This window comes from Megachile rotundata, chromosome 12, assembly GCF_050947335.1.
Source record: "Megachile rotundata isolate GNS110a chromosome 12, iyMegRotu1, whole genome shotgun sequence".
Lineage (NCBI taxonomy): Eukaryota > Metazoa > Arthropoda > Insecta > Hymenoptera > Megachilidae > Megachile > Megachile rotundata.
In genome coordinates, this window is record NC_134994.1 from 4,370,487 (window position 1) to 4,397,656 (window position 27,170).

The following is a 27,170-nucleotide window of genomic DNA, read 5'->3' on the forward strand; positions in this document are numbered from 1 at the left end:
GCCGCTTTATTATTATTTCTTTCTGGGGAAGATAATTAAGTAGTGCTACAGAACGATCATGCTTTGAATCGTTTCCTCGTTGAAGCAACTGCAACGTCTACGAACCTTACACGTGGCTGCTCTCTCGCTAGCTCCAACGAAACGGATCTTTAGGAACAAGCTGTTGGTCGCTTCTTTTTTCGCTTCCAATCCCCGTTCCTCTCGACGCGTTCACGAAACAGTTAACGATATTCAAACAAACCCTACCCGTCGTCCTCAAACCCTTCGCCCCGAGAACGGCTCAGTCTGAAATCCAGACGACGGCCGGAAAGCACCAACGTGTTTGGTATCAATTTCCATCTGCGTGATAAACATGACAATTCCGGACGGTGAAAAATGTCGAAACGATTTGGCAAGATGAATTTCACCGGTTCTTTTTATTTACGACTTTGTCTAGGGTGCTTATGGTAATTTATGACAGTTCCGTTATTTCTTTCAGCATCCGAGATGCGAAAGATTGCTTGCGCGAAAGTTTTACGGCACGTAGCGGTCAATGTATGAAATTAATGGAACGAGTTTCTTTCCGATGTTATACTTGGAAGTGGAGAGATTAACTTTGTTTCTTTAATTAAAATTTTGTTTGGAGTCATATGTGCATTTGTGTCTGAAAATCAATTTAGTGTTTTATAGTATGTTTATCTTTTTTCTTGATTCTATTGAGTATGATAGAAAATGTTAATCAGGATATGAAGGATTTATATTGTTGATATGTACAGTTAGGTGAAACGTAAGATTTCTTTAGATAAAAGAATTATGGAACATGGTAAATATTTGCATACAAGACTGGTGCACATTCTGTGGCATTAAACACAGCAGTCCAAAGTCATTTTGCATGTTTGTCATAACTTTTCAATATCGTTAAATCCCTATGTTAATATTTTTTCTTGCCTTCTAAGTTCTAGCAGTTTCTTATTTTGATATGATGAATATATTAGTAAAATTTGGCGCCAAAATTTAATACTTTGCATATATACTCACCAAGTTTTAGTCTATATTTGGAGCTTCTAACGGTATTAACTCATCCCGTCCTAAAACTCTGTCCGTGAATCTTGTTCATACTTGTCAACAAAATTCACGTACAACACACCCCACGATAAGTTATTTACATAACTATTACCATGTATATAGGTAGCTGTTAGTAACAAAGATCTTCCACGTATTCTCCGAACAATTTCAACTCCTATGCATACAATTTCGTAACCAAGTAACGTTTCCTCTCTTGATTATCTTTACCACGGCTGACCAACATTTTCGAGCTGCATCCTAAATCAACGCCACCCTATCTCTTCGGGCATACGCCCTTCCGATGTTACTTTTGCCGCGAAGCATATTACGTAAAACGGTAAACAGAATTACGCTGCGTTGACAGATGCAAACGGGATAAAGCTGTCCCCCTCCGTGATGAAGTCCATCGAATGTTAATCGCATAATCTAATATTTACCCCGTTGCATCGCGGCTTACGCTACACTCTTTCTCCTCGTTCACCCCTTTTCCGGCTCTCTCCGAGGAATAATCCCGATCCGTTTTCACGTGCCCGCTACTTCTATCGTTTCGGGCTTGTGGTCCTTTCGCAGGAAACAGGAAGGAACAAAGCGAGGACGAACTTGAAGGGCGGTAGAGGGTGAAGGTAATCCCTATTGTTTCTCCTGTCCCATAAATCCTGCCGGTCGCGTCGCCTTCCCGCCTCCTACGCTTCTCCAGTACCTCTCGCACTTCGGTTAGGTTACCGACAACACCACCCCCGAAAATAGGGGGTGTGAGGGATCTGCTACAACTCCCGCTTCTCAATCCCCTTGCTACGCCTTCCTCGACCGTGTGCTTCGTAAATCTCGATCCAGCTGTGTTTTACGACACATATGTACCTTCTGGAAGAATACGAGCGATCCTATCTGCGATTTCGGCTTCGCTCTTATGCCGATGGGGTTGCGATCGAAACGGTAGAACAATATTGGAATATAATAGTTCCAAATCATTAAACTGCTTTCGAGGGTTAAAGGGTATTAATAGCGATGTGTGAGTGGTAAATACACACATGTGTGACTTACTGTTCATTTTATTTCGTCATTATTATTATTTAATAAAAACATTATGTCGTCATAGTGAAGATTGACGTTTGTGGTCAAACACGCTATAACACAGATAATTAAAAACAAGGGTTAGGTTAAGTTTATAGGTTTATTAAGTTTATTAGGATTATTAGGTTTATTAGGTTTATACATACGATCGCATACAAATTACAATATATATTTTAATATAGATCTATTTAACAAGAATAATTTCAAAATGGTTCTAGAAGTTTGAACGTCTAAATCAACCATTACCAGAATTACTGAAATTTTGTCGAGCTAAAAACTCGATCATGCGTATTGATCGCAGAGATTTAACGAGGGCAGTACTTAATTGACGAATGAGTAGTCCGGATAATTTGCTAGAAGCAGTATGATAAAAATGAGGCGTGTTCAGAGGGGAAATTACATTCAGCAAAGTCGTGCTCGTGTGTTTCTATGAAACTTGCGAGAGTAATTTCCTTACCAAGGAAAGTTGATCGCCCTTCAAAAATTTGTCGTGCCACCCCAACTTCTTGAGCTGTATTTCCACGGGGCTGTTTACGATCCGTAATGCTTTCAGCGGGGTATTTTAGAATCTTGACACGTAGAAGGGGTTGTTTTCCCGGCAACAGCGAGTTAGAGTCGGTGACTTATAATGTTACAATGTTTCATTGAGACTCATAGTCTTTTCTTCAGTATAATACCTTTATCTTAACCAGTTGTTTAGTACGAAATGTATTCGTAATGTGTTGCGAAATTTGTTGTTTATTCGATGTTTTGACGAGATTTTTAATTTAATGCAAAATATCTTTTACTGAGAATGGATGAAAATTTTATTAATAATTCTACTTTGTATGATAATACTATTGTGTTGTACACAGTTCTTAAAATTGCAGTTACAAATTACATTTGATTAAATAGCTCAGAAATTACTTCTTGGTAGTTTATCTATACGAACTTTCAATACAGTATATGTAGCATATTTCAATATAGCATATATGTAGCATCTTTCAGTATAATATGTACAATATTCCAATATTTTAATATGAGTTCTTTTGAAAATATTTACAAACTTACTTTTGCAAATAGCTGTACTTATACTAAAAATTCGAAAATCTTGAAATATTAGAAAACGCAAAAATTATAAAATAAAGAGAATCAGTTATAGTAATCTTTGATGAGATACAGATGTCCCAACAGAAATATTTTAACTTGTTTGTAGTATTCTTTTAAAAATTCAATAGGACCTACCATCTTTCAAAAATTAACTGTATTTCTCCTTGAAATTTTAAGTCCCTCTGTGAGCCCTTTAAAAAAACGTCTCAAACCTGTCTATAGCCTCAAAATCTTAAATTCATCTGTAGACTCTCGAAAAATTTTAAACATCTCTGATTCCATATGCATTCCTAAAGCAATATAAAATTCGTTTCTCCGAACAAATAAAAAATGACGATAAATAGCGTATCAGAGTTCATTAAAGCTTGGTATCACATTCAGGGCAAAATACCTATCGCCGACGTAAATAGCTAGAATATTTGAGATATTAGAGCAGACTCGACACAATTACCTATCGCGCGAAATTTCCAATGTCTCTGCACGATCACAGCAATTAACTTGTTTCTTCTTTTGAATTGCAGATCGAGGATGCCATGCTGATGTTCGACAAGCAGACCAACAGGCACAGAGGTGAGTGAGATTTATGATTTTCTCCGTACGAAGGGGGATGGTATCTCACCCCTTCGATACAATAATTCGATTCGCCAGGCTGGTAATTGCTGTTTAATCACCGGTGATCGTTGAAACGCGCGTAAGAGGAGTGCTGACGTCACGCGTCCAAAATTTCGATGTGTGCACCGTGCAACTTCGCTACGCACGCAAATACGCTGAAAATATGGTCGAGACTATTCTCTGTTTAGCGAGTCAATAATACTGGCATTTTGCTCGCGCGGATCGCAGACCGGGTAATTAACAAGCCGGCTCGAAACTATAATTAGCGATTACGGTGATACGCGCGACGCCAGTGCGCCAACGTCGAAGATAAATAACATTAATTCGACAACACGATCAATCGAAGCATTAATCGCGACGATGATTGCGCGATTCAACGCTAACGGGTGTTCTTGCTGCTTCGATGGCGGTCGATTGTGTCGTCGATTATTTTTCGACTCGTGTTACGTTTCCATGAAACGGAGAAAATTTCTTAATACCGTGGTATTGATTACGCGCGATTCCAAAGATATCATCAGGGAAATTTCCATGCGATGCCGTGCCTGTTGAGGATTTACGCGGAGCGGGAAAAGTTTCTTGCGGCGTTCGCGCTGTTTGATTATGTAGAACTTATAGATGAGAAAATAATTGAACGTAACTGCTATATTTGAAATAGTTATTGCGGTTGTATGAGAACACTCGCCGTTGCTAGATCTTTTTAGATACTGGAGTTAGTTATTTTCGTTAATGACTTCAACTCTGACACGAACGTTTTCTTGGATATATCCTTTTCGAGTTTTCAGTGTTTTCAGGTTATTTCATGAGATATTTGAAATGAGTGTTAGGCACTGTGTTATTTTGTTACTGTTTCTTAGTCGAAGCGTGTGATCTCTATCGAAGTAATTAGAAGTCATTTATAATTTAAAAACGTGAGTTTAGTAGGAGAGTTTGTGAACGGAAAATGAAATGTAGAGGAATATCAAAGACATTTCAAATTTTAAGCTTTTACATTTTCAAGTTGTTAAATTTCCGAATTTTGAAATGTGAAAATGGTAAATGGATAATTTTGTAACTTAGCTATTAAAAAATGTTGAAGTTTTGACGTGTATGAATTTAGCAAGCTATGGATTTATGGATTTTCCAGCTCGATTTACAAATTTAGAAGTTTTTGAACGTTTAAATTTTCAGGTTTGCAAATTGACATATTTGATTATTTGAAAATTTTCAAATGTTCACGTTTGGAAACTGAGGAATTTAATGATTTGGAAAAGCAGAAATTTAGATGTTTAGGAATTTAGAGATTTCAAAGTTTAGAAATTTGTAAATGGCCACATTCAGTGTTTTCAAGATTTAGAGATTTACAGATTTACAGATTTACAGATTTACAGATTTACATATTTACAGATTTGCATATTTACATATTTACATATTTACAGATTTAAAAATTTAGAAATTTAGCGAATGATTTAGTGTCTTGAAAATTTAGAAACTTAGAAGTATAAGAATTTAGAAATTTAGATGTGTACATTTTACAATTTAGAGGTTTAGAAATTTAGAGAAAGATTTAGAGTTTGGAAAATTTATAAATTAATGAATTTTGAACTTTAGAGAATGATTTAGAATCTTTAAAATTTAGAAATTTAATAGTGTAGGAATTTAGAAATTCAGAGAATGACTTAGTCTTGAAAATTTAGAAACATAGAATTGCAAGAACTTAAAAATTTAGAAATGTAGATTTGAAAATTCAGAGGTTTAGAAATTTAGACATTTAGATTTTTAGAGATTTAAAAATTTAGCGACGTGGATATTTAGAAATTTAGAAATTTAGAGAAAATTTTAGCGATTTGGAAAGCTAGAAATGTAGAAATTTAGAAATTTGAAAATTTTGAACTTCAGAAGTTGAGAAATTTGGAAACTATAAATTAAAAAATACTGACATTAAAAAATTAAAGAATTTGATAATACTTTTACTTAAAAATTTAGTAATTTGAAAATGTGGACATTTATAAATTTAATAACTCGAAGTTCGATAATTTATTTCATAAATCAGAAACTTAAAAATGCAGAAATAAAAGTTCCAAATGTTCTATTATTGAATTTTCACATATGGAAGTTAAGAAATTTCTTCATTTCTCCATGTTAATACATAATAATTTAAATATGTAAAAATTTAACAAAATGTGAAAATTATTGAATTTCCAAATGTCTAACCGTTGCTCATCAGTGCCCGAATTAAAACACAATGAAATTACTAATTGCTCGTATAAACTCAAATCTCATTATCCTGTCATAACAAATAAATTCTTTCCGCACCTCGAACGTAGCTCGCATAAAAATCACCGCATTTGCATTCAAAATTGATCAAATAACTCAAACAGAATGTCACGATTAACGCAACGATCGTTCCTATAAACCGTGTAAAATTTCTTGACACGTTATCAGTTAACTATCTATGAAAATCCAACGAAATCTCATCCCCGAGGGACAGGGAATATTTCTTGATACGATCGCGTTAACAGTCGATTATACAGGGGCGAGGTAAACGCTGCGAAAAGTCTTTGAATTTCAGGCAATCGCGTCACGCATAACAATGGCTCGATCATGGCGGCCAGTTACGCAGGCTTTTTATTCAGCTGCGATTAACATAAAGAATAAAAGAATCGGCGCGTGCCGGGAATCGAGACTACGAGCATTTTACATCCCGACCGCGTACATGTACAAACGACCGAAGGAATTCCGTCCGTGCGCGGGGAAATACGAAAAATGTAAATTCATCCTGACTCGATTAGAAGCCGAACGATGAACGAGTGAAAGAAAGGGGGAAGAGGGACCATAAAATTACCATAACACCATCTGTTATCGCAAGCTTTCTTACGTTCGCGAAGAGATCGTTTTGAATGTGTTGTGTGCCACCCTAAGCTTCCGTCTTACTAAAACGATAGCGGAGATTGAGAGATAAGCAACGATAGGAATACATAAATTCTTACGATACGAGCAACATGAAAAGAAAAATTGATTTTTCCTTTCAATCTTCCTGGTGGAGAGTATCCCTCCTTTTTTATGACTCGCGTACTTTAATGAGCCTATGAGGTTGCTCTATCAAGATGAAGAGGAAGAGTTACGTTTGTTCGATTGCACGCTGTGCGAATGTGCGCAACTCGTACTTGTTGCATATTCATTCTACCCTTATCAGATTAATGCCGGCGAAGGGCTATGAATATGGGAAATAAAATCGTGTTACTTATGTTACCCTCTGTTTGTTTTTCATGTATGTACAGCTACTGCGTATGATCGTGTGTGATTTATGGAACTATTCGGTTATAATTCTGGTTAAAGTTTTGTGGGCGAGTCCATCTTCAACATATTTGTCCAAGTAACCAGTTTTTAATTTAATCTTAGTTTAATTTAACTCAATTTTGTTTGGGTGTCAGCAAATTTCGTTTAGTTACTTTGTAAGTGAAAGTTTATTTGTAATTAAATAATTTTAAATTGATGAGTCAGATTTATTAAGTATGTTAGCATAAGACATTCTGAATGCATTCAAAGACAGTATTTAAAGCAAAAATCGATATTATCGGATACTGTACCAAATCAGTAATGTGATAGATATCGTTGACTCTTATTATTTACATCAAAATGAAGCTATAAAAATTGGTAATATAGCAGGTGGTCCTTCGACCTACTAATTTAAAAGTTTACAAGTTTTGAAATTTTAGAACTTTAAGTTCTGTAATTTGCAGATGTGAGAATACGTGATTTTAGATATTTATACGGTTGAATCTGCAATTTTGTGATGTTGTCAATTTTTAGTTTTGAAATTTGCAAATTTTTAGACTTTTAGTTTGGAGAATTTGTGATTTTCAAAATTTCTAAAATTAAGAAGTTCTGTATTTTGAAATTTTTTTTTAAGATTTATAAATTTGAAAATTTAGAAGTTTCTTAATCACAAAAACTTGTAACTTCTGCAAACTCATAGATTAAAAAACTTGTCATATATGACATTGTTTAACTATCATGTAAAATTATATAACAACATTGTATAATACACTGTGCATTCTGTGTCAGTTGTTAAAAATTCCCAAAAACGTGCATTAAAAGTAAGCCAATCACACACATGCATGGATTAATGACGCTCAAACCGCAAGCCTAAATTAAAAAGTGAATAAAAACCAAATAAAATCAATCGCAAACACATTAAAAAGCAAACAGAGAGCAACTAAAATCAGTTGTACTCATATTATAAAGTGAACAAAAACTGTCTAAAGTCAATTGCATCTACATTAACCTCTTAGCCTATAATATGGAGTCAGAGTCGTAACGTAAGTTACAGTTCAAATGTGACAAAACTAAATCGCATTTGCATAAAGATCGAGTATGATACCGATTGCAGTTTGTATAATTAAAAATCACTAAATTCAAAATATACCTAACATTTCAACATTCTTTCTTTACTTTAACTCTACAATAATAATTTGGCAGCTCTGACTGATGCACCTGCCGAAAACTTGTCGACTAAAGGGTTAAAAAGTAAACAAAAACCGTGCAAAATCAATTGCACGCACATTAAAAAGTGAACAAAAACCGTCTACAATCAATTGCACTCCAAAAGACGAGTAAGTGCGTTGAAACGTGAAGGGTCGAGAGATTCGCTGGTAGAATGAATGAAATATCAGCCTTCTAATGTAATATATACGGCAGTTCCCTACTCTTACGACGAAACGATGAAGAGAAAGAGAAGGGACGGAAAGAGAATACGAACGGTAAGGGTCTCGATGTCGCTGGATTCATTCACGTCGGTGTTTCAATGGGGTCGATAATCGTCAACGATCGAGGCACCCCACCCGGCCGATAATCGGGAATCTCTCTATCTTTTTCACCGGTATCCCCTTTCGTTCATCGTCGGCCGACGTGCTCTTCGGTAGAGTGGCTGGCGGGTCTCGGTGATAGATTCTAATATCGCTTATGAAAAATAGGGGCAAATGGGATATGAAAGCTGGCTCCCTTCGATGCCGCAGGGGTTTCGTTGCCGCCACGTCCCGAACGATAGAAAGGGAAGAGTTGAGTCAGACGGGTTAGGGAGGAAGGGATGTGTTGCGCGTCTTGGCAAATGGACGACAGTGAGGAAAGGAGTCGATGAAATAGCGATGTACAGTCAAAAGCAAATCCAACTACACTACAATTAACATGGTAACAAGCCGATAATTTATAGCGGTTTTTTAAGATTTGAAAATTCGGTGATGTATTGAGAAATTAAAGATGTGGAACTTGGATACTCTGTGATTTGAGAACTTAGAGATTCAATGAAGTGGCAATTTAGAGATGTAAGGATTTGGAAGGTTAGGGATTTGGGAGATTAGAAATTTGGAACCTTCGGGATTTGGGGTTTTGGGGTTACAGGAATATAGTAATTTGCGAATCTAGGTATTTAGAGTATGCAGGGAGAATGTAGAATTTGGAGATATGGATATGTGGAGATGTGGGCATATGGGGATATAAAGATCTGAGTGTTTCAATCCTTCTAAATTTGAAAATTCAGAAACTGTGAAGTTTGCGTGCGATTCCATATCCAAAGGAAAGGCCGCGTTGCGCTCGAGTGTACCTCTGTGAAGAAAATGGTGTGCGAGGGTGTGCAAAGGGAGGAGGGTTAGGGGCTCTTTCAAAGCGGCGCGTAATCTCTCTCGCGATGACATCCAATACCATCCCCGTCGTCGGTTGAGTCTGCGAACCTCAAACCTCGAACATCGCTGCTCTCCGGCAGATTTCACAATATGGTATTTCCGTAGCCGCCTGGCTTGTGACCCCTAAGGGGATTATCGTCGGATTTTCTGCGAACGTTGCGCAAACAACAACGCTCGAACGGGACACCGATTGATCTTATTCGTTGATCGTTGTTTCCCTGTTGCCCTCTCTTTTCCTCGCCTGCCCGTCGAGCGAAACGCGCCCGGGAACGCGTGTATTGCACCTGTCGAGTGAGATTTATTTCAAGTGGAGCAGCTCGGGTTGTGCTTCGAAGCTCGAGGGGATCCTTCCATTTACGTGAAGAGGCTAAAATGTGGGTCGCGATTTTCAGCGACTGAAAGGATGAGTGTTTCTCTCGACGCAAGACTCGTTTGTTGAATGAGATGCTCTGAAGGATCGCAGTAAATGGATAACGTAGGGAAATATTTACCATAAATTCTATTGATCCGACCGTACTGTAAGTAAGGATAAAAGGAACAGGCTTTTCATTCAAGTTACAACGTGGCTGAATCGATAATTATGGCGCACTTCGTTTCTATAGTTTATTTAAACACCAATGCACATATAGGCATATTACCTTCGAACATGATCTTGCGTTTTAATACATCATTGTCGAAGCTTACATGCACATTGAGGAAAAATTTGCCTCCGCCCTTAGCTGTTTATATTACGTGGTTTTGTATGGGTTGGTTTATGACAAATCGATGATTCCATAAGGTTTGAGGTCGGTTAGGGTAAATTAGGCTTCAGGTAAATTTATTTGTAATATACCGATTGGGCACGATTAGTATCTTCCATTGGAATTAGAGTTTGAAATATTAGAACTTCATATAGGAATTCATTTATAAAATTAAAAACATACACAGGTATCTTTTATCTACAAATATAAAAAATTAAATGTCCAAATATTTTCGTAAGAATAATACATTTCCTATATGGTAATAAACTTGAACACATGTTTTATGAAAATAAAAAACAACAAATATATTAATTTACTTGTGGCAAATGTACAGATTAATAGTTAAAAGATTACTATACTGTTCGAATGTTAGTTGACTAAAATCAGGTCGTCCACGTTCAGTTTAAAATCGTAGCAAACTTGAAACCAGATTCGATTTAGATTCGAGGAGAGGATCGAGTCGGACGAGCTGCCGTATGAATTATGAGGGATCGTAGTCGATGTTCGAGAGCTTGCTCGTCAGGTCCAAATCCCTGAAGAAGTCGCCTCGCCGAGGAAGAAGAATCCGACCGTTTCCGGACAATTTCGAGTCCCGCAGCGAGCTATGATTTCCACGTGGATGGACAAGCTGCAATTGCAGCAAAGCGTGTCTTCTTTCTGGCGTGGTAGCCGGTGAAGAGGCGCGACTATAGCTCGGGGGCGCGATTATCCAAGCTTCGCTGGCCAAAGGATTTTCTCTTCGTGAGCTCCACCCTTACGCGGTGAAGGAGCGGGCGAGGGTGTGGGCGCGGGCACACCTATAAGGCTGAGGCATGCTGTGATCCGTACAGTCAACGTCAAATCTGACATACCTAGGGAAAATGTGGCAACGGAGGAAGACGTCACTCACTTGTCAGTTTTTATGTACTTTTTGGGATGAGATAATTTGGAGTACTTTGAAATTGTGCACTTTAGGATTCTGTGGATTCGAGAATTTAGAAATTTAATGTTGTAAGACTTTGAGAATTTAGAAATTTGATATCTGATTTAAAGACGGTAGGGACTTGGAAACCTGAGCAATTTGAAGACGTAGGTACTTGTGAAATATAGAAGTTCAGGACATGGGCATGTAGGAATAGTAGACGGGGATATAGGTGTTTGAGAACTTCAGAAGTTTGGAAGGTACATATGTGGAAACATTAGAATTTTGGGGACGTAGTTATTTGGGAACCGTGGAATTTGGGGATGTACATACTTGAAAACTTCAGTATTTGAGGATATTAGTACTAGAAATTTTATAAAAACAGAAATAGAAATTTTAAAATGTAGAAATGTAGATATTTGAGAATCTTAGAATTTGAGGAAATAAATACGTAGAAACCTTGGAGTTTGGTGATTACAGAGAATATTCTATATACGCAAATCTTTTGGGTCTGAGATTTTGTGTATATGTATTATACAGGTCCTACATTGATTGATGTTTTGCCGAACATAGAAAAGGACAGAAGAGAAAAATAACACGGTCGCCGTTTGCGTATATCGTAAAGGTACTACATTTCGAGTGAAGGAGACCGAACGTAAACAAACAGTGACCTACTAGAAGGACACTCTTAATGCAAAAATAAAACTTCTTTATTTTCGTTTTTTTTTTTTTTTTTTTAAATTTTTTCATCATATTTGTAACATTTTTCTCATTAAAATGAGACCAAACACGTGTTAGAAAATTCCCAATGACCCACCCCAATAAAGCAGGGACGACGGGCACATGGCCGTCCTACGACGACCACCACGGGGTAGAGGCCTGACGCTGTGACGTCCGGGCCATAAAATAACCCTGGGGCCTCAAGTTTCGCGGGGACTAGGAAACCTCGCGGAACGGGAAGAGGGCATTCGTCTACGGACCTTGGAAGGACATCCTTCTCTTGAGGACATTACTTCGCCCACGGAATCTGTTCATATAATATATATATAGTATTTTTGAAACCGAACTCAGCGTGTCAATCATTTTCTACCTCGTCTTACATTGCGGGACATATTTACTTGTAATTTCAAGTGTTACGCGTATATCGATGACTTTACTCTAATAAGATATTGCAAGTAAATATAACTCAACTTAGATATTGCAAGTAAATATAACTCAACTTAGATATTGCAAGTAAATATAACTCAAATTAGATATTGCAAGTAAATATAACTCAAATTATGTCGTGTTTGATCACATTTTAGTCAGAAAAATGTCACAAATATGATGGAGAAAGTTGTATAAAAAAATGGATGAAAAATAAAAAAGTTAGCAATGCTCAAGTTGCAAATAATCAACAGAGTTTTGATCTTTGCCGACTGCCACGACCGCAGTGTCTCTTTCTTCTTCACTTGCTATCCTCTTCTGCGTTAGAAACTTTTATCGTCAATTAAACCAGTAAATATAGTCCAAATTATATCGTGTTTGGTCTTACTTTAATCGGAAAAATGTCAAGAATTAATTGGCAAAAGTTTTATAACGAAAAAGTCAAAAATAAAAAAGTTTTATATTTGCATTGGTATTGTCTCATAGATACACTAAGGCTCGGATCATGTTACATTTCCCGGCGAGAGAACTTCGGGCGTCTTAAGGGGTCTTCTCCCCAGTGGTGGGGATAACATTTTTGCTTATATCGAAAAGGACATTTTTGCGTATATAGAATGAACACTGTATAAGATTTGGGAATCTAGCAATTTGATAGTGCAGGATTTTGAAATTTTAGAAGATTGAAGATCTAGGAATTTGTCATGTGCATCAGTCAGAACTAATTGACAGCTACAACATTAAAACAGAAAAAAGTACAAATTTCATGTCAATTTTGTACTCAGCAATTTTTGTATTCAGCAATCCTTGTCTCCGCAAATTATAATTGGACGTATCCTTTAAATTGAAGCGTATTAAAAATTCCAGTAAGATTTGTCACAGTTACAGCGTGAGTGTCATCTGTCAGCCTCGTTAAAATATGGCAAGCTAAATATCTCTCGGTAACAAAAAATTTTCCCACTTTGAAAATAGACGGCTAATATATTAGCTTGATCTATCATAGGTTCAGTGTCTCATTCCCGACGCGACGTCTCGACTTCACGAAGCTCGCAATCCCGTGTCCAATTGTATCCAGCCTCGGGCGGATGCAATTACTCTAGGCTAGCTAGGTTTCCTCCTGGCTGGACAAGCAGAATCTCCGCGAAGTCTCAGAACTTGGGAAAGCTGCAGCCAACCGGTAGACCGGTAGCCAAGCAGCGGCGGATATGTTATGCCAGTTTGACGTAATCCCGGGCCAAGCATCAGACGGTTCGGAACTCGTTCACTTCCGCGTCGAGTCGTCGAGAAATTCGCGCTCGATTCTCGAGCCAACTCGCACGGCGCGCGGTAAACCTTGCCCGCCAACTTCGGCACGTATGCACGTTGAATAGTTGCAATGCCCGTTCAACTTCCCCACGGATCGGTTCGAAATAGTTTCGAAGCTGTTTCTAGCAGTCCGTTCGGTTTCTGTCGGTTCTCAGCAAGGCACGGGACCTCTGTAACCTCTAAGATCATCTCTGTGCGCCAGCCGCTCGCTTGAACTCAGTCGGTCCGCGTCTAGTCGAGCAGAAAGCCGAGATTGATTTCCACGGGAGTTTCGCGTTGCCGGTTCTTGATTGGTAATTGCGGTGCTCCGATCGATAGACTCCATAGAACGTGCATCTTGAGAAAGCGTCGCGACGCCACGTTAACGTCACATTGCAGGTGATTTTATGCGTGCGGCGGAGAGGAAACGTCAGACGTTCTAAGAAGTTGGGAATATGTGTACGTTGAAGTGTTACTTCTGGGTATTCAGACTCGTGCAATTTAGGGTTCCTTCAGATACGGCGTAAAGTGATTAAGTTATAATTTGTTAGTTGGGTACATTATTCTTTGAAGTTTTTTAAGTTTCGAAGCTAGAGATTCTTGCAAAAAACACTCTTCATTCTAATTGACAATTGTTATATGGAAAAATTTCTAAATATCTATATTTATATATTTGCGAATCATTCTAAATCTTTTGTGTAGCCACAAAACGTTACGCATTATTAAATTATTTGTATTCTAAAAATGTTATTCGTCAAATAGTAAAATATCCACAATATGGAAGTATTATAGTAATTTATTTCAAAGTGATCGAATTTTGAAGTGGCTCCCTTATTCTAGATATTTACCTTTTTCAGTTTATTATGAGAGTTAGTGGCGCCCTCTGGGTTTACTTTTGCGTCGCCTACTTAATTTTTTCCTTTCATTATTATTTTAGCTTAAAAATCAATTATTAATGACTAACAAAAAAGACATATATGAATACATATAACTGCTCATATTACATAACATTTTTAGTTCAGTGTGAGCGTCACTGGTGCCGTCTGAAATCAGCTCCGCATCAACTGCCCCATTGCTCTAATTTACCTATAACATCCAATGTAAACTTTGTATGTAAGATATTGATAGTGACAGTTCTTGCTGCTCTCTGTCCTTTTATTTCAAAGTAGTAAATGTTCACTGTAGTATCTCCTGACATCTAAATACAGTAGAGATTCGTTCCCCTAATAGATTAAATTTCTAAAGACATCTTTGTATGGTTCGTGTTCCCAATAAACGTTTATTTCATTCGTTTCTCTATCCCTGATACGCCCAATTTAGACACGTCATTTAACCCATCGCATTCAAGGCTATCCATGTTCGATTTCACTTTATTTATAGTCAAACCTGTACCTGCACTATTTTTACAAGATAAATTCAGTACCCGCAATGCATTTCGTTTATCGTTTTGAGTAGCACCATTTGTTTTGATTGCATTTGAAAGGTTCTTTTCTTCCAGAAATTACAAAGAGATATATTTAATGTGTTCAAACTTTCAAGGAGTAGATAATACTTAATAATAATTTACTTAATAAGATTACTATAATATTTTACTGCAGTAATAATACTTAATCTTAATTTCTATATAATATAGTGTTGGACTTATGTTTACGTGTTCAATCTTTATTTTTAATTACATATATTACTTTTAAGAAATGTTATTTTCAACTTTAATTATTTTAAATTTTATCACTACAATTTTTAAAAAATAATTCATTGTAATAAAATGTATATGTTATTATATTGTAAAAATAATATGTTATGTCATTGTAATAGAAAATCGATCAGAATTACAAAATATAGAACTTTGTTTAAATATAATAATTTGACCAACCAATGACAATTACAATATAATTACAATATAATTACAATACAATTATAATAAATTATTTTTGCAGTATAATCTATTTTACTGCAATGTTACTATGTATTATTTTTACAATGTAATATAATTACAATAATATAATTACATTATAAAAATAATATCTTGTAAAATTGCAATAAAAGTATCCATTCTATTTCATCTGTTAAAAAATATAGAATTCCATTTGAGTATAATAATTTGCCTACAGTTATAAGCACTACAAAAACAAGTGTGATAATACGTTTGAATGTAAAGCAAGATGTCATGTACATAACGTGCGCAAGGCTTGAAAAGTTTAACATAGGAAACATTTATATTCCTCCGTGGCAAAAAAAATATCATAGAAAAGTTAAGTATCACTGGAAACGAAGCAACACGCTCTTAAAACAGCCGGAAATGCTCGGAACGTTATTGCACGAGTGTTGGAGGGTTGAACTATGCGAAGGGTTAAAAATTTCAGTATTCGTCGAAGCGTGTCGAGAAACTTTTCCTCGCGGCACACACGCTTCACGCGACGTTTGACTCTCATGAAAATATCGTGTCTTTTATGAAGAATCCTGCGTCTCGGAAAATTTGTCGCCTCTCGTAGCCGGTTTTTAGTCCGCCAAAGAAACTCGGAAGGCATCGCCTTTTGGAAATGGGTACTGACGCTGTGCCTCGGAGCACACTATCAGAATAGGGTTTCCCGCGTCGTTACAACTTTCGAAAACTCTGTCATGGAAGTCGACCAAGCCGGTGCTCGGAAACTTTTGAACGATGGATGGTTGCCGGTCGCGAATGTTACGTAAAGGATCGCAGGCTTGCTTACGGTTGACGTTGAATCTAGCCTAAATACGTCGCTGGTTCCGATCTCTCGTTTTACCTCCTCTCTTCGAGAATTATTGACCACTTCCTATTTCGAGAGTTGACGTCAAGCCGCTGAATTTGATGGTCCTTTCAGCTTCCAACGGCTCCTCTTTATCGCTCCTCAAGTAGCGCGCCGGGGATTGCTTTATCTCATCGTGATTCCGAGCTGAATCTTTGAAATCTGTCGGGAATGCGATATTGGGAAAACTTGGAAATAAGCAGGTTTCGTTTTTAATTTTTTTACATTTGCGTCGTGGGATTTTTATTCGTGTACATTTGCGTTATAGAATTTTTATTCGTGTATATTTGTACTTTCAGATTTGAATTTCTGAATATTTGTATTTTAATATTTCAATTTATAATCATTTATTTTGTCAGATTTTAATTACTTAACATTTTGCTTATGAAACTTTTATCTATATTTGTATTATCTCAAAATTTTCTCTATTTAAATTATTGCAATTTATTTGATTTAATAATTTCAGAAGAATATTTGGAGAGTACAAAAAATGACTTCAAAATCCACTTTATGATCAATTGAATTTTATTTATGTTTATATAAAATGCAGTGTTAGTGAATGTAGGTGAAAATATTAGAATTATTTGCAGTTTTCATTAGCAATAATTTTTCACACATTTTGAATGAACAAATAATTAAATTGAATATTTTAACAAATGAACTGTTGAAGAGTGGAAGTGAATATGGCTGTAATTACTATACCTAGCAAAATAATTGTTCATTTAGCAGTGATATACTATATCTACAAATAATTGTGCAAATCTTTGCAGAAATGTGCAACTATTTGCAAACCTATGCTCAATTATGCAGTTATTTTCAAACCTACAAATTATTTGCAAATCTATGCATAAATATACAATTATAGTGTAAACCTATAAGTAACTGTGCAAATCTATGCTCGATTGTGCAATTGTTTACAAGCATGTGAATAACTGCGTACACCTTTGCACAGTTATGCAATTATTTGCAAATCTATACACAGCTGAGCAGTTATTTGCAAACATATAAATAATTGTAACAACATTTTTATACGCATTGTCTGATATTATTTGCACATAAACAAAAAGCAGTATTCTAAATGATACATCTATCCATTTCCATTTCCACTGTAAATATAAATGATTTTTTATCAAATCATATAAATGTATTTATCATACGTTGAAGTGTATAACATCAAAAATAACATAAAGAAAGTCAAAAAGTATAAAATCCGTAAAAAATGACATAAGTCTAAAAAAGTTCTAATGCATCGCGTTACTTGAAGTGGATCGAAAATTGAGTGTATTCAAAAAAAGAGTGAGCTTCGTATCGAATAATAGTCTCGCAGATTATATTATTGGTAACGCAAGCAGCAGCCTTTCGTTGAAAATGGAATTGATTCTCGCGTTTCTATGTCGACGATCGACGTCCCAGCTCATGCAGCCGCGATTTCCTTAAATCCGGATCTACCGACAAGATGGCGAATCTTTATCAGCGAGATAGCGAACGACTGTCGTGCTACGACATCCGCCATGCATAACATAATCCGGACGGTTTTCGGCATAAAAGAAAACCAATGCTCGAAATAGGGGATGCCGTTTCTTCCATTCTATTATGGGAATCTTGGAACGGCGCATCGACACGCTCCAATTGTCACCTGCATTACGACCGTCCGCCATTGCTATGTATATTCGAAGCGTAGAGAATTCTCGCGACAGAACGAGGGATTCTGAAATATTGAAACGCAGAAGACGGCCTAGCCACTTTTACCCCTCTTTCTTCCCTTCCCGTTCGATCTTACGTCTCTTGCTTTTTCTCCTTTCGTCCATGCTTTTTTCCTCTTGTTACTTCTCTTTTGACGGGCTATTGCGACTTAACCAACTGCCAGATGCAGCGCGCACCTCGCGCGCGATTGCATTCGAGCTCGATTCTCCTACTCGATATGAAATCTTCCAGATACTGCTGTTTAAATTCCTTCGTTTTTTGTTGCTTTCCTATTTAATTTGCTTGACCTAGAATGTAGAAGGATAAATGCCGAGGATAATACGAAGAAAAAAGGAATTATAAAATCTGTGGAAAATATATTTAAATATTCAGTCTTACAAATAATAATGTATTTGGAAATTGACTGACTGACTTACCGTGGTATACTTTTGCACAAAGTACATCGCACATCGTCATTAAATATTAGGTAATACACACGAAAAATCAATAACTGTCCTTGTAAATAATATAAACAACAAAATTAATAAATCCTTTAAAAAAGTGCAGCTTTGAAAACATTGTAAACAATGTATAACCATTTGAAGTGCTTCTGTGCTTTACAGTCGAGATCTCATAAAACAAGGTATATTTGACGTCGTCAGAGAGTCTTTACACGCAGTTAACTTACACGGCAACAAAGAGCTGAAAACGAATGTCTAAAACTAGCCCAGATTCCAAGACATTTTTGTCTTTACTGCCGGCAAACAAGAATAACTGGGTAAATGTCTATTCATAAGAGAAGATTACATGAAAAAAGTTCTCGAATTGAATAAACCGTTTTGAAGTTACGTGTACGGGTTCTTTATTTATTGAAGGATCCTCGTATTTCCATTTCGTTCCGCTTTATTCGCGGTACACCGAAATCCTCTCAGCGGTACAATCCAACTATAAGATCATAAATTTTTACCACAATTTAATCATTGTCAAATTTGACACGCGATCGTCAATTCTCCGAGCGGTCCTCCCTCTTTCCCGCCAATTTTTCCTCTCAATCTCGTCCATACCTTAACAACATTTCATGCACAGCGTTTCGCCGCGCATCATCTCGCAACGCCCTCGCACAATCACGCACATTTATTATCGAATCCGTTTCATCCGCCGAATAATCCACGATTCCCGTCGACGTAAACGTATTTCTCGTCGGCAGCCGCCCCTTTCCACCCTCTCGAGGATCGTGTTCCATCCCGGGCGGATCCTCACGTGCAGCATCGGTAGCGCAAGTTTCTCGCGCGATTGAATTGAGCCGCTCTGGCTGCAATTTCGTGGACCTACAAGCACTGGATCGGAGCTACCTCACGAATATCCGCCCCTATCTATCGGCGCTCTTTCAACAGGAATAAAAAGAGGATCGTTCGAGTGCGGGTTGCGAAGGAACCGAGCTACGCGAAGGAGAAACGGGACGAGGAGCAGGAAGAATCTGGACGGTGCGGCGGTGCTGTTGAACCAGCGAATAGAAGAGGCACGGAAAAGGAAAAGAGGAAGAGGAGACGGAAGCGGAGAGCGTCGATTTCTCAGTGTAACAAGAAGAAAAGGGAAGAGTAGATCGGTTCGAGCCGGTGTGCAGAGCTCCGAAAGGTCGCAAAAGTGTCTCTCCTCGCTACTCTCGCGCGTCTGCTCCGCCGTTTCCATCGTCTTTCATTGCTTCCCTGTCCGTCTCTGTTCGCCGCTATCCAGAATGCTGATCTCATCCGAGCCAACTTGACCCCTTCGTCTGGTTCGTGCTTCGGCGAGCTTAATCCATCGCCGAGGTGTCCTTCTTCTTTCCGCTTGCCTATGCCTCGCCTCCGGAAAATCTTCCATCCAGAGGAGAGAATTTAAAATTCAAACGTAAGTGGTCCTCTCGACTCGTCGTCGTCGTCGTCGTCGTCGTAGTAGTAGTCATCGTTGACGTCGTCCTGGTTCGCGCAATTCCTCTTTCCTAGCCCCGTCGCTGGCACCCTCCAGGCGTGGTCGTTCCGGATGTATGCATTTCGAGCTACATGGCCTGCAGGTCGCGCCCGGTTCGCTTACCCGAGCCAGGGAAAAATATCGCGGATGAAAAATAAGAAATATCCCGGGAATACCGAGGGTAACGCTGTGTGTGCGCTGACGGAGGAACGAGAACGACGGCTGAGAGCCGGAGATAAGGGCGACGTTCGAGATACACGATGCATCGATAAATGAAATTTCTTTAAATAATTCAAAGACTCGCCGCGAGTTGAAATCGAGGTGTCGAAGGCGAGGTTGAAAAGCGCCAAGTAGGGCGTCGCGAATCGTATCCTCGAACTGGCTGTGATTCTCGTTAAGTCACGGACTGTGGAACGATAAATATTCATTACCAAACACGCCTGTGTTCCTGTATGCACCCGCTATTCACCGGGAATCGATTCTGCTCCGGTACACGAACCGCGAAGCGACGGGATTACCGGCTCGCCGATGATGATCATCGATACCGGTATTGTCGCCAGGAACGTTGTTCAGGTGTGACCGTTAATGTCGTCATCCATTATTATCGGAATGGATAATTCGATATATCGGCAATATCGTTAAGATACCGTTAAGGCGCACAGAAATAGCGAAGATACTTGTCTTCAAATTTTCCACATTCACATCTCCAAGTTCTCAAACTTCAACATACTAACACTGGAACTATCAGAAGCATTCATAAGTGGTCGTTTTTCAAGTCAAACTATAATCTCTCCTACTTGTTCTGGAACTCGAAGTGGTCATAAAATTAACGACGTAAATACTTCATAGAGGATGAACAATTCTCTTTGTTCAATCCATTTCACATTTTCTATCTTCCTCTTTCAACATTCAGGGGATCGGAGATATAGGACAAAGTAACTTACTGTGTCACTTTCTTTGTTGTATTTACTCTTCTTATTATACAGTCGATAAGTATAATTTGTTACAGTCAAATGTAATATATTTGTAACACATATGAACCTGAGGTAGGTTCGTTTCACGTTGGCCAACGAACTTATATCTCATCTCTGCACAGTATTTTATACTGTGTTTTTATTTTAGATGAATTCTAGTAACTCAAAGGAAAGTTCTCTACCAAAGCCACAAATATTCTTTCAAAGATATAAATCTTTTTCTAAAGAAGCAAATCCTCTTCCAAAGATACGTTTTCTTTTAAAAAGGCATGTTCTCTTTGAAAGAAGTAAGACCTCTTCCGAAGATGCAAGTCTTTCAAATTAAGCAAACTCTTTATTTTCCAATCTGGCGCTTAATTGCTATAATCGATTATTCTTGGTGAACCTCTTTGTTTTAACTTATCGCATTCCTTCTAGTATTCTACTAGGACTCATCTTGTGGCTGGCGAACTCGACACAGTTTCTAGTAGCTTTAGAGCAGAAATGTTGAACGTGGCTGCTAGACGATTGCCTAGAACACCTTAATAGTAGCCGCAGCCCTGATCCGGTCTTGTGTACTGGGCAGAAATCGTGCACGAGCGATCGTAGCTCGCTTGTCGTTAACTTTATCGCAGGCTGTAAACGGTGCACGAAGAGCTCGGGATGCTTCGAAGTATAATCGGGTCTGGGTTCGCGTTCGTATGCGAGAAGCCACGAGAAGCCGGTCGATTAGCGGCGACTACAGGTGAATGGAATTACTCGCATCAACTCCAGGCATCTCGCTTTTGTCCGTCGTATCTGCCGAAGCTCTGGTAAGTGTCCCTTCCGGGTTCGACCCTGTGCTCTCCCGAATCGATGAATCGATCGAGCTCGGTGAAAACTTTTCGAGGCATACCTTCACCGGAGTTAGAGGCGTCCTCCAAGTAGCCGGAAGTCTCGATTCTGCTGCAAGGATTCGAGACATATGGCGCACTTCGTGAACGATGAAGACGGCCAGCCATTCTGGTACACGTAGTATTATTCGCACGGACTTCGAAACCGATTAAGACTTTTGAGAACGGACACATCTTGAAGGCACGCGATTTGAAAGCAACATGTTTGCATACTATTGCTTTTCTATTTATTATCTTGGTGATTATTTTTTATAAATAAGGAGATAAAAGTGGATTTTATGATGGAGGGGTGGATGTTATCGTATTCAGGAAGTGAACAGTTTGCATCGTAGTAGATCCGATCAGATTGGTAATATGATAAAATTGATCACATATATGCGGTAATGTAGTAATTATTATCAAATAGACATTGTAATATAACAATTAATATCACGCGTATATGGTAATATAATAATTATTATCGCATGTAGTAATGTGAAGTTATATGGTGTAGAGTGTTTTACCCACCATTGCCTAGGATTTAATCAAAATGTGAAATGAAATATTTCAGTGTTTGTTTACCGCAATGCATTATGTAGGGCGAAATAATGAAGCAAATAGCGGTCGTTTATGGAAGGCACACGCAAGGAACAAAGAGAAAACGGACGTAACGAATATTGCGCTTATTTATCCGGCTGTTTTTCATCCGCGGCGCGGTTACTTCGATACCTTGACAACGGATGGCTCTCTGGCTCCGTCTGCCACGCTTGACACAGATACACATTCAGCACACTTTTTAATTCTGTTTTAATCTCCGAGTTATTGCTACTCCAGCGCTCGCGCCTCGGCTTCCCTCCATTCATTTCCTATCTCAAATACACCGCATATATGATTCCGCGCCGACGACGGAAATAATGGGCCGCGGCTCCATGCACCCGGCTCTATAATGGAGTCGGCCGCTGATATAGATACCGCGGATACGTGTCTTCACCGTTCCTATTGCCATCGCGGCGACAGAATTTTTGCCACAGCACAATGATCAGTTCGAGAAATTCCGAGGAAACGCGAATCATTTTCCTATACCTGTTGTCTTTAACGGAATAATGCGCCGACGCTGCGCGTCTGTTTGATTAAAACCTATATCGTAGTTCTATAACACTAGATAACTAATATCCTGGTAGTAATTTCTATCGAATATCAACATTTTGTAGATGATCTTATCGTTATATATTAAGTTTGTTTATATGATAGGTTGAAATTTCCAGTGGATAATTTCAGTTAGATTTAATAAGATAGCAAGAGTATTGTAATAATATTTTATTGAGAGAAATAAAATAGAATAATGAAATAAACGATGATTGCAGATTTATATTAACTAAATAATATATGAAGATAAATGAAAATGAATTAAAATAAAAAGTAGATATTATCTAACATAAAAGAGTAGAGAAAGGAAAACAAATTTGCTAATTGGTACTGTTGATTACTTTTTGAATATCAAGCCTCTAATAAGCTCCGCATTTTTTTTATAATCTCGGGTATTAAAAATAAAATTTCAAAGGCAAACAAATTTGCTAATAGCTAGTGTTGATTATTTCTCTTAACCCTTTGCACTCCTATGTCGAGTGTAGCTCGACATTTCTTTTGGGTGTCACAAATAAATTGGTTGAATATGTATATTATCATTTATGTACTACTCGTAATAAATGAAAAATATATTGATCACATACTCCGCCTTGAAATGTTACATACATTTCATTGAGAACCCCTTTCTTGCCCTATTTTATAAATTAAAGAGTTGGTTGGTAAAAGAAATTAAAGAGTGCAACAGGTTAACATATAACAGCAATGCTATAATAGCACTTTTATAATTTTCTCTCAAAATCTCGACATTAGAAATAAAATCACAAACACCTACCCACGAAGCGAAATTGTAGCAGTCATAGAGCTGTAAGTCAAGATTTTAACAATATTGTCTTAACCTAACCACAAACCGAAACTGTGAAAATCAAGATTTTAAAAATATTGTCTTAACCTGACCTCAAAACGAAACTGTGAAAGTCAAGATTTTAAAAATATTGTCTTAACCTAACCTCAAAACGAAACTGTGAAAGTAAAAATTTCAAATATATTGTCTTATGTATATAAATGTTTAACTGTCAAAAGAAGTAATTTCATCAGTTTGTTCGTATATTAACTTGACGAGGTTAAATCACAATTAGCTTGCACTTTAACATATAATAACTTATCACATAAATGAAGTAAATGTTTTATCAATATAGTAAAGAGTTTATAAACGTAAATGCGTTACACCATGACTCCCAAACAAGACTAAACAAATAGTTTGCAAAACTTACCGTATAAATTAGTAAACAAAAAATGACTGCATAGTTTCTGCATAAATGTTACTTAAACATAACTAATCTAGAATATCTTTTAAATGTCCGTGAAAATTAGTGAACTGAAACTGTTCATCGAAACGTTTGCGTAGGTCAAACAACTGCAGGACTCCAACTGAGAATTTAAACGGGTGCTATTTTGAAAATCGACCACACTCGAGGCGAAAAGTAATATAACATCGTTGACGTGTGCGTTCAATTTCCGTCGACGATTCTAGTCTCGTCCTGAACTTTTTCACCCCCTAGCATTAAACACGCCGCGGGCACGGAGAGACGCGATCGACCACTTCACCCTTCGATCAACAGAGGCCAGCAGCAACGGACCAGGGGGTTCATATGTTCGGCCGTTTGACAGCGAAGCGAAATGCGATCAGTTAAGTGCGCCAATCATTGGTAGGGTGTTCGAGAGAGTCAAATAAAGTTCGGAATTCGAAATCGTACCGTCATACGCCAACGTGAAATTTCGAGACTCGTGCCGGCGAATCGGTATGCGTGCAGTTGCGCGAATTCGTTATTTTAACGTGAAAACATCTCGAATATGTCTATGAAAATCTCGTTGCGTTCTTTGAACGGAATTTCTGGGGAAATTTAGAAATTTTTCATTTAGAAGTTTGGGAAAATTGTTGAAGTTTTATTTTAGGGGTTGGAACACGTATTTAATGTATTAAGTAATTCGTTATTTTTTTAACAGTGTCGAAATAGTACTTGATTTCCTTAAACATAATTTTATTTAATATACAAACATAATGTTTCATTTATAGCGTGCACACTCACATAGACCTTTCACTGCGGAAAAACATTTAATCAATGGAAAAATTTAGAAAAGTGAAACTGAAACTACAACTCTTCACAAGAGGGCAGCACTCATTCACGCATAATTGTCTTATTCGCACAGGCATTCCAACAAAGGATTAAGTTACTTTAACAAATTATAATTTATTATTAATACTATTTCTTATAATAGTAGTGTCAGTTAAAATAAAAAATTCATATACACATAGTGAAGTTCGAAAATACTTGAATAATGTAAAAGTTTGTAGGAAGTAGTGTAATTGTCGAAACAAGCGGTACATAGGGGAACGATTCAAGTTTAACTTGGTACACTTACATTGCTTATACATTGTATTAAGCAGTAATACCAGTGCATACACTTCCATTTAATTACACTCTTGCGGCAAGTACGAAACTTCTTTGGAAGCTTCGCAAGCTTCTTGAACACATTCACATTGTTTGTTTTCTACGGATTTGTTACGTTTAACTTCGTGCATTAGTCGTGTTGTGTATCAGATGTCTACCATTTGCGCATTCCTAATTAGTAATTAAATGAAGATAATACTTACTTGAAGAAATTTTATGAGACACGTGCCGATTTAATGCATGGCGATATAACACGTGCGCGTGATAATTCGACACATGTTGATGTGATATGTGATATCACGTGTGACGATATATCGTATAATAATAATAACACATATCGAAAATGTGCGTGATAATTGAGCATGTGGTGATTCAATGCGTCCAATTATCACACGTGATTGTTCAACATGTTATACTTTTATGTGTGGTAATTGAATTTGTGGTAATGTAGCGCGCAGTGATTTGATGCGTGATAATTCAATTGATGGTAATTCGATCCGTGGTGTGTAATGCGTGGTGATCTAACGCGCGGTGGATCGATGTATTTTTACTTCTACGCGTGGTAATTTGATGCGTGCTGATTGAACTCGTTATATTTCCACGCGTTGTAATTCGATGTTATTATAGTTTCATACGTGGTAATTCGATGCATTATACTTCCACGCGTGGTAATTCAATCCGTGGTAATTCAATGCGTTATACTTCCACGCGTGGTAATTCGGTCCGTTATACTTCCACGCGTGATAATTCGATGCGTTATACTTCCACATGTGGTAATTCGGTCCGTTATACTTCCGCGTGTAATAATTCGATGCGTTATACTTTCACGCGTGGTAATTCAATCCGTGGTAATTCGAAGCGTTATATTTCCACGCGTGGTAATTCAATGTGTTATACTTCCACGCGTGGTAATTCGATGCGTTATACTTCCACGCGTGGTATTCCGATGCGTGGTTATTCGGTGCCTTATATTTCCACGTGTGGTATTTCGATACATGGTGATTCGACGCATTATAGTTCTATAGGTAATAATCTAACACATGTTAATTCGGAGCGTCCTGATTATACGCACGTAATGTAATTTGATATATGACAGTATTACATTTACTAATATCACATATGGTACATTACCGCGTGATAATATCACATATGATAATCCGTCGCGTGTTGATTTCGTATATAACAATGAAATACATGATCGTATATGTTACGTCCATGGTGATTCGTCACCTCCTAATTTATAATTACTCTTGATAACGTAATGCGTAATAATGTAACTTGTCTAACGCGTGATGTACCTATAGTTAATAATACAACACTAGTGACGCGTGGCAATATAGTACATAGCAATCTGTATCTGTCGATTTTCTAAGAAAAATTCTAATTACCAATGTTACCAATAAGAGAAACATAAACTGAAATGTACGAGTCGACCGTTCCTGAATCGTTAATTAATTTCCTGATTTGCTGATCCAATTTCGCAATACACTCACCTCGGAGCTTGCGAGTCGAGTTTCAGAACGACTTCGTCGAGAGCAACTCGATGCTCGTTCGCCTTAGCTGCTCGATGTTACCGGTTCGTTATCGTTCAAGGATTCTTTCAAAACGTCCACGTTTCGATCATGGAAATCACAAGCACGAAAACTTTGCTTTACCGATAAAGTCAGTTTTTATATGTAATCGTAGTTACACTGATTACCGTGCTCGTTGACGAAGTATGCAAATGAAATAAGAGTTCTCGTCGAATCTCTCGAAACACCGCGGAAAAAATTGTTTGTTGTGTTTCAGCGTCGACTGTACGACGATAGAATGGCGTAAAAGTTGCCTCGCTCGTTGTTTCGCAGTTTCGTTTTACCAAACACGACGACGA

At 37.6% G+C, this 27,170-nt stretch overlaps 1 protein-coding gene across 6 annotated transcripts in view; it reads left to right on the forward strand.

Moving 5' to 3' along the window:
• The window catches only part of Rbp6 (RNA-binding protein 6), a 1,376,067-nt gene that overhangs the window by 1,132,414 nt on the left and 216,483 nt on the right, over nucleotides 1-27,170 (forward strand). For all 6 annotated transcript variants that reach the window (XM_076538305.1, XM_076538303.1, XM_076538302.1 and 3 more), the window contains one exon: nucleotides 3,726-3,774. In XM_076538305.1, coding sequence (XP_076394420.1) covers nucleotides 3,726-3,774 — 49 coding nt within the window. The remainder of the gene's footprint in view (nucleotides 1-3,725; nucleotides 3,775-27,170) is intronic.